Source organism: Lissotriton helveticus, chromosome 2_1 (assembly GCF_964261635.1).
Source record: "Lissotriton helveticus chromosome 2_1, aLisHel1.1, whole genome shotgun sequence".
NCBI classification, from domain to species: Eukaryota; Metazoa; Chordata; class Amphibia; order Caudata; family Salamandridae; genus Lissotriton; species Lissotriton helveticus.
In genome coordinates, this window is record NC_136059.1 from 374,178,807 (window position 1) to 374,198,000 (window position 19,194).

The 19,194-nt window shown below is 45.4% G+C and overlaps 1 protein-coding gene across 1 annotated transcript in view; it reads right to left on the reverse strand.

The window, feature by feature from the left end:
• The window catches only part of C9 (complement C9), a 197,202-nt gene that overhangs the window by 135,173 nt on the left and 42,835 nt on the right, over positions 1–19,194 (reverse strand). The window contains exons 3-4 of the mRNA XM_078674992.1: positions 11,711–11,855; positions 8,254–8,401 (exon numbers count right to left, since the gene is read on the reverse strand). Of these exons, the coding sequence (XP_078531118.1) occupies positions 8,254–8,401; positions 11,711–11,855 (293 nt within the window). The remainder of the gene's footprint in view (positions 1–8,253; positions 8,402–11,710; positions 11,856–19,194) is intronic.

A 19,194-nucleotide genomic window follows, 5' to 3' on the forward strand; every position in this document is an offset into this window, starting at 1 on the left:
AAAGGGCCCACACCTGAACTGTCCCTCCAGCAAGCCAAACAGAGGGACCCAGCCTCCAGCTTTAGGTAGCCAGAGGCTGACCCTGAGAGCACAGTGCAACTCAGTTGAAGAAAGAAAGGCACACATGGTGGAAGATAATTGGAGGAAGCTGAGCCCCAAATTAGTGGAGCCTCACTTCAATACTCCATATCCAAACCAGCCTTTGACTTTGCATAAACACACCCAAGGTAGTGATTCCCTATGGTGGAGACCCTCTAATACCCCAAGGGTGAGGGACTGCTTAGTGGACTCTGAGACAGGGGGTACCCATGCTAGTGCAGGTACTTCCTTATAAGCCACTCAGGCAATATAGGCTTACCTGGCCAAGGATAGCCTTATCTCCTTTTGTTTGGGGGGGGGGGGGGTTATGTAGGAAGGTGGCTACCTGACTATGGTTACCCCAGATTTTTTTTGCCTTGTGTTTAGCTGGTTTTCGACTTAGTTGGCCTGGTTCCCTGCTAATCAGGGCCCCAGGCCATCTGCTCTCTCTGTAAAATGGATTCCATGTACCCTAGGTACATACCACAATTGGAAATGGACTCCTTGTCAGCCCCTGTACCATGCACTATAGGTGCTCAGGGCATAGGTGCCACCAAGGCCTACCAGGGGCTGCAGCATATCTTTTGCCACCCCTGGCTGGTTCTTAAATTGACACAACTGGCTGATCACTCAGCTGGGGTAAGGTGGTGTAATCACCCGTTGCTTAGATATAGTATACCTATATCTAAACCTATATCTGGACACATATAAACCTGTGAGCCACTCCTATGGAAGGCCTCATCAATCCTGGAGGCAGAGTGCGTGGTTTAATGTGAGATGGAGCTCTAGCATGAGCTGAGCCTGTCTGCAGCCGTCGGGAACAAATCCCTAAGCTGTTTCAGGATAATGCCATACCATATACTCTTAAGTGCATTATAATCCTCGCGGTTATATAGCAACTTTGGTTTGGCCTTATCAAAACATGTCGTGTAAGGTGTCATACGATTTGGAATACTATCCCCTCACCAGTTCTGGCGACGGGGATAGCATTCCACCCCTCTAGGGTGGTAAGACATGTTATTTTACTTAAATGCGGTTAATTTCTAAAAGGACCTTGGATCCACAAAATGGATGCTTCTGCCACAGACACAAGTCTGACCCACTGAAGCTGACCGAAACTCAGCCAAGGGGGCCTGGACAAAGGGTTTCCTGTCGCAGGGAGGTGTCACACCCCCCCAGACAGGAGACAGTGGATTGTAGCAGGGAGGTTTGAAAGAAACCAGACACTGCTTGGGGCGCACAAGGCCGCCCCTTGCATAATCCGGCCAAACCGGTTCTGGGGCACTCCAGCCCCCGACCCAGCGTGGCATGGATCAAAGGAAAGGGGTGTAACCACCCCCTTCCTGGGTCCCACCCATAGGAGGGACCTAGCAGGTAATCCAGCCCCCTAGATTGGTATAAGAATGGGAGCAGTGCCAAAGCACTCAGATTATCCTGATGAAACATAAGAAACGAAACTCTGGACCCTTCGACATCCTACTCAACGTAGAAGACTGAAGAATCTCCCTTGTGGTCAAGGAGTGACCACCCTGTGCAAACAGGCACCATCCAGCACCTCGACGCCTGCTTTGTTGCAGTTCCCGCCGGAACTCGAGCGACAGAGATCGACGAGATCAAGCTTGCCTGCCTTCTAACAGCCCGATCCACAGTCCCTGCAGAGCTGAGAACCGTGGAGGTGACCGGAAGCGTGGGGCACGCCATATTGGAAAGACCACGAGACGCTGACCGTGCAGCCCACGAGTGACCCTCGAAGCTGTACACCTGGGTTTGAGAAGCCCCAACCCTGAGCCACTCTTGCACCGAAGTTCAGCCCTCCAGACTCGACGAGTGCTGCGTGGGGCCCTTCTGCTTCTTTTGGCTCAACGCGTTGGCCCGGTCACTAGCCCGCCGGCTTGTGGCCCCTGTGCCGACGAAACTTGAAAAACGACTTGCGATTCTGGTTGCTCCAGATTTGCACCAGCTCCCCTGAAAAGGAGCCCCCACTCTGACCCTCCTGGTCCGAGTGAGAAGCAATCTTCCGGTTCCGCGTGGATTGCTTTTGCCAAGTGTTGTTTGCTCCAATCTTTTAAGCCGACAGCGCCGACGGCGAGAGCCTGCGTGGGACAGATCGTGACCTGCTCCTCGACTTCGTAGATGCCCCAGAGCCCACGTGACAGCGGAGAGAAACTCCTCGACAACCACCTGATTGCGCCAGACATTGCCTGGTTCCGTCCTGGTTCCACCCTGGTCACTGCTGAGTGACCCAGACTCTGTCCCCTCTGCTTTCAGGTACTTTTCGACTTCGATCCACTCTTGGATCCCACCGGACACTTCTCCTTCACAGCGCCTGCAGCCTCTTCAGCTCCAAGCACCAAGAATCAGCGTGACGAAACCCGACACTACTTCGACCCTGTGCACCCGCTTCCTGTGGGTGAGGTAACATTGCAACGCCGGTGTTCCCACACTGGTACACACCTCTAGGGTCTGTGTCTTAAGTTTTGTCCCTCTAGGTTCAGCGGAAGTGTCCTTAAACTCTATGTGTGTAACTTTTACGCACCATTGACTAACATTGGTGCATGCGTGCGCTTTCAGCGCTGCACCCGAATCCCGCGGGCTTTTCCCGACTTCAGCATTGCTTGTCCCGACTGCTCCCAGCGATTCCCTAGGCCAGTGGTTCCCAAACTGTGCGCCGCGGCACCCCGGTACGCCGTTAAGAGTCACCAGGGGCGCCGCGCACAATGTCGGAAGATGGCCTGCGCTGAGGAAGCTTCTAATCATGTTGAATTGTAATGGTGAGAAGGTGCGCCATTAACAAAGTGATTCGTCTTTAGAAGGCCTACCGCTACCTGTCAGCGGTCAGCTTTAAGGCATCAAGAGAGTGAATGGTATTCAAATGACACCCAGCTGCGGGGCAAAACACGGGGGAGTTTCAAATGCCACCTGAGTAATCTGAAATCTTGGTTTGGCCCAGGAGCGCACGGCCACCATACGCGCTTCTGACATGCTTTCAGGTAGCCTCCGCTTACGCACAGCAGCCTGTCGAGTGTTATTGCAGCCCTGTCGAGCCTTATTGCAGCCCGTGTTCTGCTGCGCAGCTTTTGAGGATCCTTCATAATTTATACAGGTTGGTTTCACATGGACTAAAATACTTCTTGCTTACTGCAAAAAAGTGGAACATGACAAGCTCGTGACCGGCCAAGCCCCTGTAATTATGCTAGCTGCTGTTGCTGCACTTTGTTCGTGTCCGTGCCAGAAATTACCAGACAGAATTTCCAGTGGGCAAACTCGCTGATGTGTTCAAAATAGGCTACAATTGGAGCCTGGATTCGTTTCCCGGACCCAGTCTGACCCTCAACCAAGGCCAGGCACAAAGCATATTCCAGCCTCAGTGAAAGCAGTTCCCCCTTATTTCCTCCGTATATTTCAGGAGTTTGCCACTGAAGTAATTTCATGGTCGGACTTGCTAGAAATAAACACACCTTCCCTTTCTAAGAAACAGCACCTCCTCCCAGCTGCCTCGTGTGACCCTCATTCCTTTCAAAAAGGGAAGACTTGTTCTGCCTCTGACGTCCCCAATCCAGATCGGGGAAAAGTTGCGTTTTCCGCTTGATTTGGCTTGTATTGGAAGGCCCCCTTATCCCTGATGTCAGGGATCAATTTGGCAGTGTCAGGGAAGGACATTTGCACATTTCATTTCTAGTAGTGTCGACTGCTTGCCTTTGGCAGCAGATGGGAGGCTATAGAGGCCTTGGCCTGGGCAAGGTTCACCCTCGCTGTGATGGATACCTTATTCGTGCTACTTCTTGCTAAATCAACATTTACGGAGAGTATTATTTTTTAAGATGTCATTATTTCCAGCATCACATGTGCTCAGGAGAGTTTTATATATGACATATATATTATCCCAACAGTGAGTGCTTGTCTATTCTGCTTTGCTGTTAGTAAATGCCAACATTTTCCCTTTTGCTGGATTTGCTCCCCACTGCCTCTGCTGGATTTGCTCCCCACTGCCTCAGGAAGAGACACAAGCGCTAACAGGTAAAACGCCACAAGTACAAACTTACAGCTGTTTAATTTACTTATTATTTCAAAGCAAGAATAATGCCTCCAAAATAAAAATGAGTATTTTCAAACCCTATCTACAATCACACACTGAGGTGACGTCAGGTCGAGTATTATTTTGCTACAACAAATATCTAGATGGGCCCTAATTACAGGAAAAAAGAATATATGTAGAATAGATTGCTGGCCTGGCTGTTGAAATGTGAGATAAGACATGCACCGCTTATTTATCTGGAACTGGTACTTCCACTGCTCTGAAGCTATTTCTTAAAGCTGGAGGTGTATTTCACCTAGAGAAGATGTAGTGTTATGAAACCACTGGACGTGCTTACATTTTATCCACTTTTGTCAGATTCCGAAAAGCTCCCCTTGAACTTGGGATATTGATTTTGGAGCGTATTCTGAGTGGTCTGGCTTGGTTATTTCTATTTTATTTTTTGGTTAATTACCGCTGCACAATTACCATTTTTACTGATTGTTGAGTTAAAACAATGAAACAAAGTGTGTTTCTACTCACATTTTCACTTGCTGAGAGCAAGTGGAAAATATATACCGAGATGTACCTGGAATTAAAGGATTGCACACTGTTCAATCACCCCAGACTGGGCCATGTGTGTTTGATTTCTGGGAAGAGGAATGTGACAGAGGAATGAAAGAAATACCTGAAACTAAAAGTGACACCAAGACAGTTTATTCACTGGCTTCATCCCAATTAACCTCAGGGCAAAAATTGGAAGTACTCCCGAGGTCTGGCTTACATCCTCCCACCAGTAAAAAAAAAATTGACATGATGGGGAGCCACGGCCAACTGCCAATTAGGTCAAGGGAGCCACAGGTTGAATAAGTTTGGGAACCACTGCCCTAGGCCCTAGGCCTAACCACTGTTCGATTGGTATCTCTTATACCACTTGTTTAGTATATGGTCTGATTAGCCCCTCGCCCTCATCCATATTTGTGCAACTTTGTATGTTATACTGTGCTTTTGATTTAACGCTTGAGCCCCTTTATTCATAAAGAGTACTGGGGATTATTGTGAGTAATAAATACATATATTTTTATAATATATACTTGTGTGGTGTCCTTTCATTTGATATTACAGGATTGTGATTGGTAAAACAGCTCGCTTAACACGACCTCTTGAGTTAAGCCTTTAAGGCTGCTTAGTCTATGCTACCCTTAAGATAGCTTGTCTATAAGGTTGACTTACAACCAGACACCATAAGGGGATATTTGGACTGATACAAGGTGGTTCCAGAATTGGGAACATCATATATCAGGCCAACTTCTCACACACAGCCACAAAATATCAAGGAGACCAGGTAAAAAAGGCAAATTTGTACATAGACCTATAATATGTACCAGTAAACAAGATACCTTCCAGAGTAGGTCACATTTTGTAATCAGATCTCAAAACAAGTTGCACTACGATCTTCCCATTCTGAACACTTAAAATCCAGACATATTGGGGCACATGCATCAACCTATTTAGGAAGTGCAAACGGTGCGAATTGGTAAATTCGTCCGTTTGCGCTTCCTAAATACGTTTTTGGGATGCATGAAAAAAAATTTAAAATTCGCTTTTTTTTGCATTTCCTAAAAATGCGAATGCATTTAAGGAATCGCATTTGTGCGATTTCTTAAATGCAATGCATCAATTTTTTAAAAAATGCGAATTTTGAAATAGGAAGTGCCAATTATCACGAGGTTGACCCTCGTGTTAATTTGCGAATTTCTTTAAAAAAGCACAAAAATGCATTTTGGAAAGTGTCATGTTACACACACACATGTCCTTAGGACATGTGTGTGTGAAACATGCACTTTAAAATAAATTTCAGGGGTGCAGGGTGGGGTCCTTTGGACCCCCCTCTGCACCCTTGCAATGCATCAACAAATTGCGAATTCAAAAAAAAGAAATGCAAAACGGCATTGATTCCTATGGGCCTGTAGGCCCATAGGAATCAATGTAATGCCATTCCTTAATTGCGATTCGCAATTAAGGAATCGCAAATTCCGAAAATTAAGAAATCCTAAAAACTTTTAGGATTTCTTGATGCATAGGATTTTGCACTTCCTAAATTGCGATTCCTTAATTTTCGCAATTTAGGAAGTGCAAAATCCTACAATGATGCATGTGCCCCCTAGTTCCACAAACTAAAGCACCGCAGATCGGGTATTTACTACAGTATCAAATTGTTGCAGCATCCAAATACATGAAAAATTGGCTTCTATGCAAGGTCTATACATTTCAACAATTATCCTTGAATTGGGGCATCAACTAAAATAAACCATAGCACTGGAAAATAAACCTAGAAAACACAAATCTATATTGGGCTTGTAATTTGGAAATATTATGTTGCACATTTGGAAGTGGGCATCAGTAGGTGCTTGTTCTGCACGGAGAAGAGCCCAGACAACTAGTAGAGAGGCTGGAAAGTGACAATGTTTGCAAATATTATGGACCAGTAGCCCGAATAATGATTATTTTTAAAGGTCTTTATTAGCTTTTTATATCCTCAAACCATAGGTTGAAAATCTAAATAAGTCATTTGAAAATTAATAGAAAGACGTTCTTTCGATTATCCTATAAAATCCCATCCATTATAATAAACCATTTGCCAGTTTGACGATAACTCTAAAACTAACTGTACCGCGGTGAGCGTCAAATAAGTTTCCAACACCCATCACTTTCAACCACATGGGAATGTCATGTTGAAATGTTAATACAAAGCTCAAGTTTTAGAGTTAGGCTTACACTTGGATATCTGATTTTGAGATTTTCATCCTTATTTTTATTTATTTTAATTTTAATTTTAAAGGTTTTATATAGCGCTGGCTGGACCCAAGAGTATTAAAGCGCTTTACAAGGGTCACATGGGTAGATATAAAAATAGCAAAAAATACAATGAGGTATCATACAAGTCAAATTAAAACAATAGGTAACAGCTCAATTAATACGATATGGTAATAACAAATTGCGATATTCAACAGTAAGAGAAGAGAGGATTGTCATGGAGAAGGGGGGGAGAGAGTAGGGGGGCAGGATGTAAGAATGGCGAGACGCTGTGAGGGGGGTAAGGAAACATCAAGTGTATCAGCCTAAGAAAGGGAATAGTGAGAAAGCGGGAGAAGAAAAGAAAGAAGTGAAGAAAAGGGGGTGGAGAAAGGACATCGGTGGCACTGAAGGGGGAGCACCTATCAAGAAGGAAACCGGGAATGGGTTATGAGCCAGAGAAGGGGTTAAGGACCCCAGAATTTGCCGAGCAGGTGTAATTTGAGGTCGTTTTTGAAGCTGAAATAGGAGGGGTTGCAACGAAGTTCTTTAGGGAGAGCATTCCAGATGGTAGGCGCATTTCCGGAGCAGGAGTATGATTGAGTGGATTTCTTGTTTAACAGCGGAGGGACAAGAACGAGTGTGTTTGAGCTCCTCAGAGTTCGAGAGCAGCCCGCTTTGAGGAGTTTATCTGGAAGATACGGCGGGGTGTGTTGATGCAGGGCTTTGTGCGTAATGCAGGTGGTCTTATAGGAAGATCTGCCTTCAATGGGAAACCAATTGAGGGCTTTAAGGGTAGGGGAGATGTGATCGAACCGATTGAGGTCGGTAATGAGCCTAGCGGTGAGGTTAAGAACAGATTTGATTGGTGCTAAGTGGACTTTAGGTGTACCAGAGAGAGAGACAGGACTAGTGATTGGACAGCTGATCTAAAGTCATCAGCAGGAATGAAGGGTTTTAGTTTCTTGAGGTGATAGAGAGTAAAGAGAGCGCTTTTGGCTGAGTTTTTTATGTGGGAGATAAGAGAAAGGTTCTGGTCAATGTTAATTCCGAGGGATTTAACTGAACTTGATAAGGTGAGAGAGCAGTGATTTCAGTTTTTTTTTGGGTTGAGTTTGAGGTGGTTGTAGTGGAACAAGGGTTGGATCCTTGGGCTATGATCTTTCTTTAATACGCCAAAGAGACTAACTATAAAAAAAAATGAAGACCACATAAAGACAGCCACATCATGTTTAATGTTCAATGCAATGGCAGAACAATCAGATCATGTCATGAAACCGCATGTTATGTCTTTGATAGGCCAGAGGATAATGTAAGGCCTGTTTATTGTATGCTTTTATGAAAGGCTAAACGGCCAAAGTTACCCATTTCCAGCTGTTCGTCCGATCTCCGACACCTGCAGATCAGGATGAGCACGACAAGGGGATTTGGGTTCATCATCACAGCTTTCATCTGAATAATCTCCACAATCATTGTCCCCATTGCACACAAGTCTCTTCTTTATACACCGACCTTAAATTGGACAGAGAAAAAAAATCATTAGATTATTTTCTTGTTTGTTAACGTGTTTGTATTCTCTAAATGATTTTGCGTTTTTTCAATGTCATCGAAGCCAGTATACATTTTGTATCATCAGTAGAGCATATCTTCTTTATCTACCGATAAAAATAATATATATGAAACATCAACATTATTGTGATTCAGCAGTTGTAATAAATAGTATACAGCAGACTAAAATAAATATATTCAGTTGTTCATGATCACAGAAAAAAAACACACAATCACCGTCTAAAAACTAACCTTATGATTTGCTCTTAGAGATAATCTGAAAGCAATCAATCCAGAACCTCAACCCTCCAATTCTAAACAAACACCTCCTGTTTTAAACATGGCCGATGCCTGAAATCACTAGAGTAGTTAATTCAATGAAGACTCCACTGTTTTGGGATAATTATGCTGGGCCTTCATGCGGGAAAGAAAGCGTATAAACACCATATCTGGCACAGAGACCGACCGAGCAAGTACTTTTGGACACTTTATAAAAATTCACTTTAACAGGTGAAAGTATTTAAAAAGCTGATCCTGTTTGAGATGTTTGTCCACTGGGATTACACAGTCACTGTTGAATTGATGACATTCTGCACAATGGTAGAAAGTTTGACTTAAGCCCTTAAGAGGCACTGAAACAAGCAGAGAGGACCTCCCTAACAATATTATATGGCTAACATGGTAGCCGGCAGCTTGCTGGAGCCGTCCGCTGCATATAAAAGAATGGACCACAACACATTGGTACAATCCTACCATATACAGTGTCTAATCTGCATCTGTTCACACTTGAACACAGAGCCAATAAAGGAAGCTCCTAGATTGTCTGCACACTGGGTTATTGCAACCATGTGTGTGTAGGCCTCCACTGCTTAAAGAGCAGTGGTGAAAGAATGTGCCCCCGAGGGATCCTCAGGGAGTGCAGGGGCACAGGAGGTCTCAACAAACACACATTTTTACTTCTCTCAGAGAAATAATAAGAGGACTAGTGATCTGTGGCGATCAATTGACCAAGAAGTTGATAAGAATCAATAGGTAGAGTTCTCTCTTGTCTGCAATTCAAACTATGAGTAGGATACCACACTTCTGACTGTTTCAGAACTGCACTGAGGTGGGATCCCAACTAGTGACTCATGATTTTATATTATTATTTATTATGATCGTGCCAATCATTTACCAGGGTATTAGAGTGATACTGTGATCATTTACCTGAGATGAATTATATTTTCTTTAATAATGGGGATCTGGACGGTAGTACGTGAACTCCCTCTGTGCGGTTTTGGTGGCGCACATGTTGTATCAAATGGTCCTGATCTAACTGATTATAATGATTCTTGAATGCAAGTAGAGGAGAGTGTTGCTTTTATCTTTAAAAATATAATTTAAAATGAAAAATATAATTACATATCCATTTAACCTTGATGCAAATTGTGCACATAAAAACAAACTGAATTCACTAAGTAAATAATTATAACAGAGTTCCATGTCAGAGGCTTAACAAACCTACAACACAAAAAGAAAGAAAGAAGGAAAGAAGGAAAGAAAGAAAGAAAGAAAGAAAGGAAGAAAGAAAGAACGAAAGAAAGAAAGAGGAAGACTGAGCGGCACTCCCTGATATAAAACGATGGGAACATTTTCAGGAATCCCAGGTTACTAATGGGTTACTGGCTTCCAACTGTACCAACCACAGCTGTTTATTGTTGGTGGTTTGAGGGTTCATCTTAGTGTTTACACCACAATTGAGCCCCAGAGCACCTGACACTCAGTATAGCACAGTCCAACTGTCCAAGGCTCAAAAGACAACTAATATCAGTCGCTAATTAATTGTTCTGCCAGTGCATTCACTTAGATAAAAAAAAGTAATTTAACCTAGGCACACAATGCAATATTATACAGAAGTGTTGCACCACAATACCATAGTATACAGTTAGTCGGATAATTCTACAAACACGATGGGGCAGCTGGTGTGGACTTAGGCTCCTGCCACGGGACAGGTATTACTATTTTCATTGCAAGTCAGAATATGTTAACCTCACGGGGAAAGGGAATAGTGGGTTCTATTCAGGCGTCCCCTACACTCTTTGTACGCCTTTCCAAAAGAATAGTGATTGAGTTGAGGATGAGACATCCACAAATACCTGCAATGTCCTGTCTTTTCCCTGAACATTGTCTTTACCTCCCTGCAGGCTGTGGCTACTGTTTTCAGCTGGAGGAGGAGGACTTGCCTGCTTCTGGTAGTGAGTTTTCTACACAGCCCACCAAGTGGAATTACATTGATTCTGCCCCAGTCTGTCTCACACATATGCAGCCCTCTGGTGGAAGAAGGTGGGCCAGTACGGGTGCTGGTGGAGGAGGAGACGACGCTCTGCTGTAACCAGTATTAGAACATTGGAATATATTGGAATATAGCCTTATAGCCCGCCGTTGAGGGCTATACGGGCAATTAAAGGCCCTCTTCAGCGTTAAAGGCCCGAGCCGAAGGCGAGGGCCTTTAACAAGGGAGAGGGACTTTAATAGCGGTATAGCCCATCTACGAAGGGCTATAAGGCTATTAGAACATTCTGTCACTAGAGGACAGAATGTTCTAACAAAAAAAACAAAGGCTTTTGGAAGCGTGAGGAGATTGGAATCCCCTCAGGCTCCCTGAAGCCTTTGCTCACAGCCAGAGCTGTGAACAAAGAAACATTGGAATGTTGGAGCTCCAGGCTCATACCAGTCATTATAAGTCAAGAGCACTCCATTTTTTTCAATGGAGCTCACAACATTCCAATGTTCTAATAATCAGGAGAATCCTCATGGTGGAATATTCCTCTTGGTTAAACATTAAACCTCCACCCAAACAAAATGAAGAACCAAGGTCACAGTGATGGTCTAAATTGAGGCTGAAGTAATTTGATGGTGGAGAGTGATCTGGGGCTAGTGCCAGGGCTCACAAAGTGCTGTAGTTTCTACTGATGTGACCTCCAAACTGATGTAACCTCCAAATCTACTAATGACTTTCTTAGTGCCAAGTCACCTCAGGTGCTATTTCTTTCTTTAGGGAAAACCATGGGATTAGACAGAGATTTCCGTGACCACTCAGCTGTCACACGTGCTCCTGAGTCTGAATGGCCCATCAGACGTCTTGGAGATACAGATACAGCCCTCAATTGCAGCGGAAACCCTTTCATCTTTCCTGACTCAACTGCTATCATTTCTCCTTGTCTATAATTTAGGTGGACGCACAATTACTTTGTTTTTAAACAGAACAAGAGGAAACTATGACTAAAACTGTACCTGAATCACATTCAAAATCATTGCCGCATTCAATTGGCTCTTTCTCACAAGGTTTGGTAGATTTACAACTTTTTGTTTCGCCCAAAGAATCAAGACATCTTCTGCCACCATACTGACCAAATTTCAAGATGCTTCTGGAGCGGAACTAACGGAAGAGAAAAGGTTTATTTAAGTATTAAACAAAGGTTGACATTTTTATTAAATCTCTGAGAAACAAAATGTAGAATACAAATGTGAGAAGGCAATTCAAGATAAATGTCATCACCATTTGCTAGAAAACAATTCATAAAATGCTTTTGTTTTATTTTTAACTGTTTTTTTAAACTGACATTTACAATGTGTTTTCCAAAGGCTGACAATCTGGATTTTCCCTTATTGGTATTCCCTCTCCTTCCTCCCCTCTACTGTTACTCCATGTCTCTTTATTTCCACTCTCAGGGAACCACGCAAGCAACCCCAGAGTTGTGTTTTATCTTGCCTTTTACTCCTGCTTCCTTTTGTTTTTGGGAGTTTTACATAGCGCAAACTCGACTTGAAGGTATAAGGTATCAGAGCGCTTTACGTGAGCACCAGTTGCGTTACAGAAAGACATTAATTTTTGTTGGCCCTTGTAATGACCTCAACACCACTCTGTAAGGACAGGGATGACCTGGAAACTGTACCCTGTAACACACTCTGGCCATAAAACAAAGGGGCGAAGACCGCTTGGGGTATTCCGCCTATAACTACAATGTAGTATGCCTGTGCTTCTTGTCTGCAGCCACGTGCACCAGACTGACCTTGAGGCCTGTGGTCAATTAGGCCACACCCTTACACTGGCGTAGAGGGTGGTGACCCCGTCCACCCCACCAACCACAGCCCAGCACTAGCACCAGCTTTGCTGAGAGCCAACCACACACAATGCAAGTCTGTCATAAACACCATTGCGTTCCTACTTTAGGTGCAGGTGCCACTGCCTGGTAGGCCCGATGAAGCCAGCCATGCCCTCTGCGCGGTCTCGGCTGTGCGCCATTGTCTCCTGCCTAACGGAGCTCTCTGGCTCCACCCGATGTCAATACATCACCAGCCAGACGCGGGCACATGGCCAGCCCTCATTTGCACCCACACTCTATCTTCCAGCCATGGCTGATGAAGCATGCAATGCTGGTCCCCAGCAGGTGAAGCCTCCCTCCCCACCTACAACCCAGCACACACCTGTGAGTGCCCTGCCGCCATTTAGTAAACATGCAGAACCCGCCACCGCCTCTCCTCCATGGAAGACTTGGATTTTTGAGGCTGGACAACTTCTTCATCGTGACCCGGGAGACCAAAGCACATTACGCTGGGTAGGAAATCTACAAACCTTTTGAGCACCTACCCAATACAGGAGTAGCAAATGACTACGATGCACCTGTTGGAGCACTCAATGTGCTCTTTGACCCACAATTAAACCCGGACTATGAGCGTTTCAAACTCCGCCAAGCCCGCCAACGGGAAGGGGAATCCATTGACACCTTCTACACACGTTTGCAAGAACTAGCCAGCACATGCACTGCTGATGATCAACCCAAAAAGGTGAGATTGCAAATCATACTAGGCTGCCGAAATAAAACACTGAGAGGCCTCATTCTATGCCAGCCTGACATAGCCCTGGAAGACATCTTTATTCTGGCTGGTCTCATTACCTATCCAACCCCAGAGCGACATAAATGGACATCGCCATCACGCAACAATCGAAAGATCCCCGACAGTAAAGATTGAATGCGCTGACGCAATCTGTACACATGGAAGAGGGAACTGGCCTCGCCAAATAGCTAATCCCCAGCTGGAGTCCCGATGCGGGTACTGTGGGAGAGAAGAACACCCCCTGGAAGAATGCCTAGCGCAAGGACGAACATGCTCCAAATGTGGCATCCTGAACCACTTCACCACCCCGTGCAGAGATGGGCCAAGGAACAGAAGCAGACTAGGCAGTGCGGCACTTTAATCTGGAAGACCCAGAACCCAAAGGAACATTCAAAACATCACATCATTGCCACCGCCTAGAAGACTCGTCCCCAGATGATGAAGAAGAAATATTCCTCTTCTCATTTTCAGGTAACCTCAAGCAAATCAGGTGACCACAACCTACATGCATGGTTTAAGTAGCAGAATCTAATATCAAAGCCCTGATTGATACAGGAGCCTCTGTTAACGTAATAGGGATCCAGCAATATTGGTAACACCATCCACGCCCTCCGCTGTCCACAACTAACACCAAGATATTCACATATGGAAGCCAGACACCATTACCACTAAAAGGCAAAATGACCGTCCAGCTAAGAGCGTAAAACCAAGAAATCTTGACCACCTTCCAGGTAGTCGATAGAGAGGCAGATACCCTCGTCAGAAGCCACACAACAGAGGACCTAGGTCTGGTCACTTTTGCGATCGCCGTAAGGTTTTCCAGATGAAGGAGATATTGGACTAGTTTCCTCACCTGTTGCTAGGGCCCAGGTATTTCAGGGCTCTGTCGAAATGCATATTGATAAATCTAGCAAGCCAGTAGCCCTCCACCACCATTGAATACCATTATACCGGATGTCCTTGGTCGCACAAGAATTACACAAACTCGAACAACAAGGAGTAATAGAGAAGGTTTCTGGTAAGGAGCCTTGGGTGTCACCGCTGAAAAGCCAAAGCAACCCAGCAAAATATGGCTGTGCATAAACATATGCCTCCCGAATCAGGCACTTAAAAGAGAGAGACACATAAAGCCCTCGATGGGCGACATAATAGCTGACTTCAACAACTCACAAAGGTTCTCTAAATTGGACCTCAATGATGGCTCAACGCACTTAGGACTACGCCGGTACAAACGGCTGAACTTTGGAATCTCATCAGCTGCAGATTTTTTTCAGGATGCGATTCGAGAAACCCTTTCTGGCCTGCAGGGGGTACGGAATGTCACTGATGTCATTTTGATTAATTCATCATCTATTGAAGAACATCACCAGCACCTTAGAGCAGTGTTGAAGAGGCTGGCTAATCATGGCTTACATACGGACAAGTGCTCATTCTTTCAGAACGCCATCGAGTTCTTTGGCTACGTGTTCAACCGGGAAGGAGTTCAGGTAGACCCTTGCAGGTCCAAGCCGTCAATTAAGCTCCAGCTCCGACCACGTCTGAAGTGCGCAGATTCCTGGTAATGGCCATGTGCTGTGGCCGGTTCATTTCCAATCTAGCAACCGTGGCTGAACCTCTCCAGGCCCTAACTAAAAAAAGATACTGCATGGAAGTGAGACCGTGGCGTAGAGGCTATTCACAACATCAAGGAGGCACTGCTCAGCAAGACGATGCCAAGAAAAACACAGAACTACTGGTCAATGCCAGTCCTGTAGGCCTGGGGGCATTGATCACCCAAGAGGTGGAACCAGGGAAATGGCCACCCCATGCATTCACCAGCAAAGCCCTCATGCCAATGGAAGCACGATACCCTCAAATAGAAAGGGAGGCACTTGCAATCAAGTGGGCATGCAGCCATTATTACCTCTTCCTCAGCAGACAACCATTCCGTGTAGTCACTGACCACTATCTGCTTGTTCCCATATTCCAGTGTACTGCACCACACCCTTCGCCGTGAACTGAACACTGGGCGATCTAGTCACAACACTACCAAATAGAGCTAGTCTACAGACCAGGCATAAAAAACCTGCTGACTTCCTTTCCGGGCACCCAGCGATTCAGGCGGCAGGTGACACCGACAACACCACCACCACGGAAGACTATGTACATATGGTGTATCAAGGAGCATGTCTACACGCGATCACTATCAAGGAAATCAGCGAAGTGACTAGAGTTGACCCAGTCATAATGAGAGTCATGGACGCCCTCCAACAAGGATAAAATTTAATGAAATGAAATGAAAAAGAGATTTATATAGGACAAAACAATTACCCAAAGTTGTCAAGGCGCTAGCTTATCAGGTAAAATAAGCCGTAAAATCTTAATTCAAAGTCAGAGATTAAACAGGCATGTTTTTAACGCCTTCCAAAAAGCTGACAATTTTCGTCCTTAAGCCTCTGGGTAAGAGAGTTCAAGAGTCTGGTCTTACCAACCAGAAAGCTTCTGCCGCCCCAGGAGCTTTTCCTGAACCTGGGAATCACCAGATTGTAAGACTGAGCTGAGCGTAGATAGTGCGGTGAAATGTACCGTCGGAAGTTCTGGTTGAAAAAGGCTGGTCCTATGTCATGGGTTGTTTTAAATGCTATGCAGAGCTTTGAACTCAATATGTCTTTTCACTGGTAACCAGTGTAACTCTTTTAGCGCAGCAGTGGCAGATCAGTGCTTGGGAATGTCCAGCAAAATGCGAGCAGCTGCATTTTTTACAATCCGTAGTTTAGTTAGGCATTTAGTCCTGAGATTGATAAAGAGCCCGTTGCAGTAATTGGCTCTGGACAAAACCAGAGCAGAGATCACCAGCTTGCGTAGATTACCAGGAATGAATGGAAGGATTTTTCTGAGAAATTTTAATGTGTGGAAGGATACAGCGGTGTCTGAATTGTGGACAATTATGAAGAGCAATATGTCTTGGTTGATAGTATTAGTCAGAAATAATGTAGGATTGAGTCTGGTGGGGAGGGAGGGAGAATTGGGTAGTTGTTAGTATCAGGGAGGGGGTGGTTCTTGCTTGTATGAGAACTAATTTGTACATACACTGTGTACATTGTATCATTGTAATAACTTGCAGTGTTTATAATTAAAAAAAACAATAAAATATGGTTTTTTTTAAAGAAGGATATGGAGGTGACCTGGTTCACATGGCCTTCGAATGTGAGCTTGGAGTCAAAGGTGACTCCTAAGTTTTTTACTTTATTTGTTGGGATGGGCAAAGATCCCAGTTCTGATGGCCAGAAAGTGGTGTTGCTGCCAAATAGTAGAACTACAGTTTTATTGGAATTTAATTTCAGACAGTTGGTGACCATCCAATCCTTGACTTGACGGAGGTAGGTATGGAACGGTGCCGCTGTGTCCGAAGGTGAGCCTGTCACTGATACCACAATTTGGGTATCGTCAGCATAGGAGATTGCTGAGAAACCCAGACATCTAATCAAATGCGCCAGGGGGGCAACATAGATGTTAAAAAGGGTGGGGCTCAATGATGAGCCCTGGAGTACCCCACAAGGCAATGTAAATCTTGGCACAACTTTCTACAAGATGCCAATGACTGGCATGGCTCCGACTTAGAGCTGTAGAGCGTGCGTGATGACCTGAGTGCCAGTGCAGATTGTCTTTATTACGAGGGTCTTGCATCATAATCCCTGAAAGTCTCCAGGTCTGCGTAACGACCCTTGCCCACGGAGGCCATAAAAGGGCGGTTCGGTTGAAATCCCAGATGAGAGAAAAGATCTGGTTCCTGGGGCTGAAAGCCACTGTGGATGACTTTGTGCCACAATGTCCATCCTGCCAGATGGCAAGTACTCAAGAACCCCCAGTGCCTATCTTCACCTAAGAACCATGCACAATTCCCTGGTTCCAGATAAGCCTCTACTTTGGGAGCTTTCCAGGCAGAAGGATCACTGTAGTACTGAGCAACAGCTACTCCAAATACCCGATAGTTGGAGTGATTGAGTCTACAGCATTCACGAATGCTGGCCAGAGCTGGAGAAGACTTTTTCTCTACTGGGACTCCCCCAAGAGATAAGATCGACAAAGAACCACCATTTCAAGGGGCTGACTTCAGGGACCTACTCATGTCTTTCGGTATAAGACATTGCCGCATCACCCTGCAGTGGCCCCAGGCTAATGGCGAAGTGGCCCCAGGCTAATGGCAAAGTCAAACGTTTTATGCCTACGCTGAATAAAGTGCTACATATCGCAGTGGCAGAGGGAACCAATCCGGAGATAAGCAGGCACCAATTCCTGTGCGGGGCCTCAATGCACTACGCAATGGTCCCCTTGGTCTTTAATGCTTAATAGACATTGGAGGGACACCATCCCTGTGTCCAGACAATGGACACTGATGCCGTATGAACCAGCAGGTACCCAAGCCCGGCGAGCCCGGACCAATGAGCGCTTCAGCCTAAAACGGTGCGCCACGTCTCGAGAGGTACTACCTGGGGATCTGGTGTTGATATGAGATCGGTGCCTGGATGGAAATTTCGGACGCCCCCCCTCGAACCAGCACTTGGACAATTTCACATGTGAATGGGTCTAAGGCCACTGCCAAGAAAGGATGATAAGTTGTCACTAGTAATGTGTCATGGTTCCAGAGAGGAGCCCGCCATAGCCAAGACATCACACAGTCAGAAGACGAAGAAGCCGGCCGGGGCGGCCTGAGCCCGCAGCTGGACTCTGAAAGAAGTCCCCTGGCCAGTCCTCAAGTTGAGTCACCGGAGGTGAGAGAAGATATAGACACAAATCCCCAACATGAGTGGGTCAGAAGCAGTCGTTCCTACCCCCAAGGTTACAACCTGAGGCCAAATCCACCGCCAAGCCAGAAACTGACAGACTTTGCTTCCAAAGCACTTAGATGCAGGTTAACGCCAAGTTGGCTAGGGATGTAATGACCTCAGCACGGCTCTAATAGTTCTGGAATGACCTGGAAACTGCACCCTGTAACACCCTCTGACCAGGCGTGGCCAGAGGTTATAAAATAAAGCTTCGGGTTTTCCGCCTGTAACTACATTGCCGTGTGCCTGTGCTTCTTGCCTGCAGCAGTGGCGCACCAGACTGACTCTGCAGCCTGTAGCCAATTAGGCAACACCCTTGCAGCAACCAACTCTTCTCTCCTTATATCCACCTACAATCTCCTACCCTGGTTATTTAAAAAGAGAACTTGGCGTGACCCCCACAAACTTCCTTTATTTACCAAGTCACCCAATCGTTATTTTTTCCTCTCCTTTCCCTGCCCAAGTCTTTCATAGCTGTCTTTGGTGTATTTTCTTTTTTTTTATAATGGACACCCACTTCCTCATTCTTAGATTATTCCGTCCCCGTCCACTGTACTCTCTTTTAAAACCCCCTTACACTACCCCTGCTCCCATTCCGTACGTGTTTCCATTTTGCATTTACCACCATCCCTGATAACTCTTTATAGGGTTTGACTGAAACTGAAAAAGAAACTGCTGCAACACTAATAGTCTTATCTTCCGGACCAACTTTGCACTACCAAAGCTATAGAGCACAGAGCTGGAATGATATAGGATCGGCATTTAGCTGGTACACAATTACACTATTCCAAGTTTCAGCCCTCAGCTTAGGGGATACAAAACACACATTGTGACATGATTACGATGTGACTTACATAGATGGTTTCAAATCCGACAGCCTTATTACAATGAAGGGTGTCGGATTTTAAACCGGCCGGTCAGACCGACTGGCTTCTGAGAGGGCTCAAGGACGCCACTGATAATCCCCTATGTACGGCGTTTACTCCGTGAGGATTATGATGTCGGTTTATGACAGGCTTTTCAAGACGGGCTTTCAGACATGAAAAGCCTGTTGGAAAGTGACTTTGGGGGCCC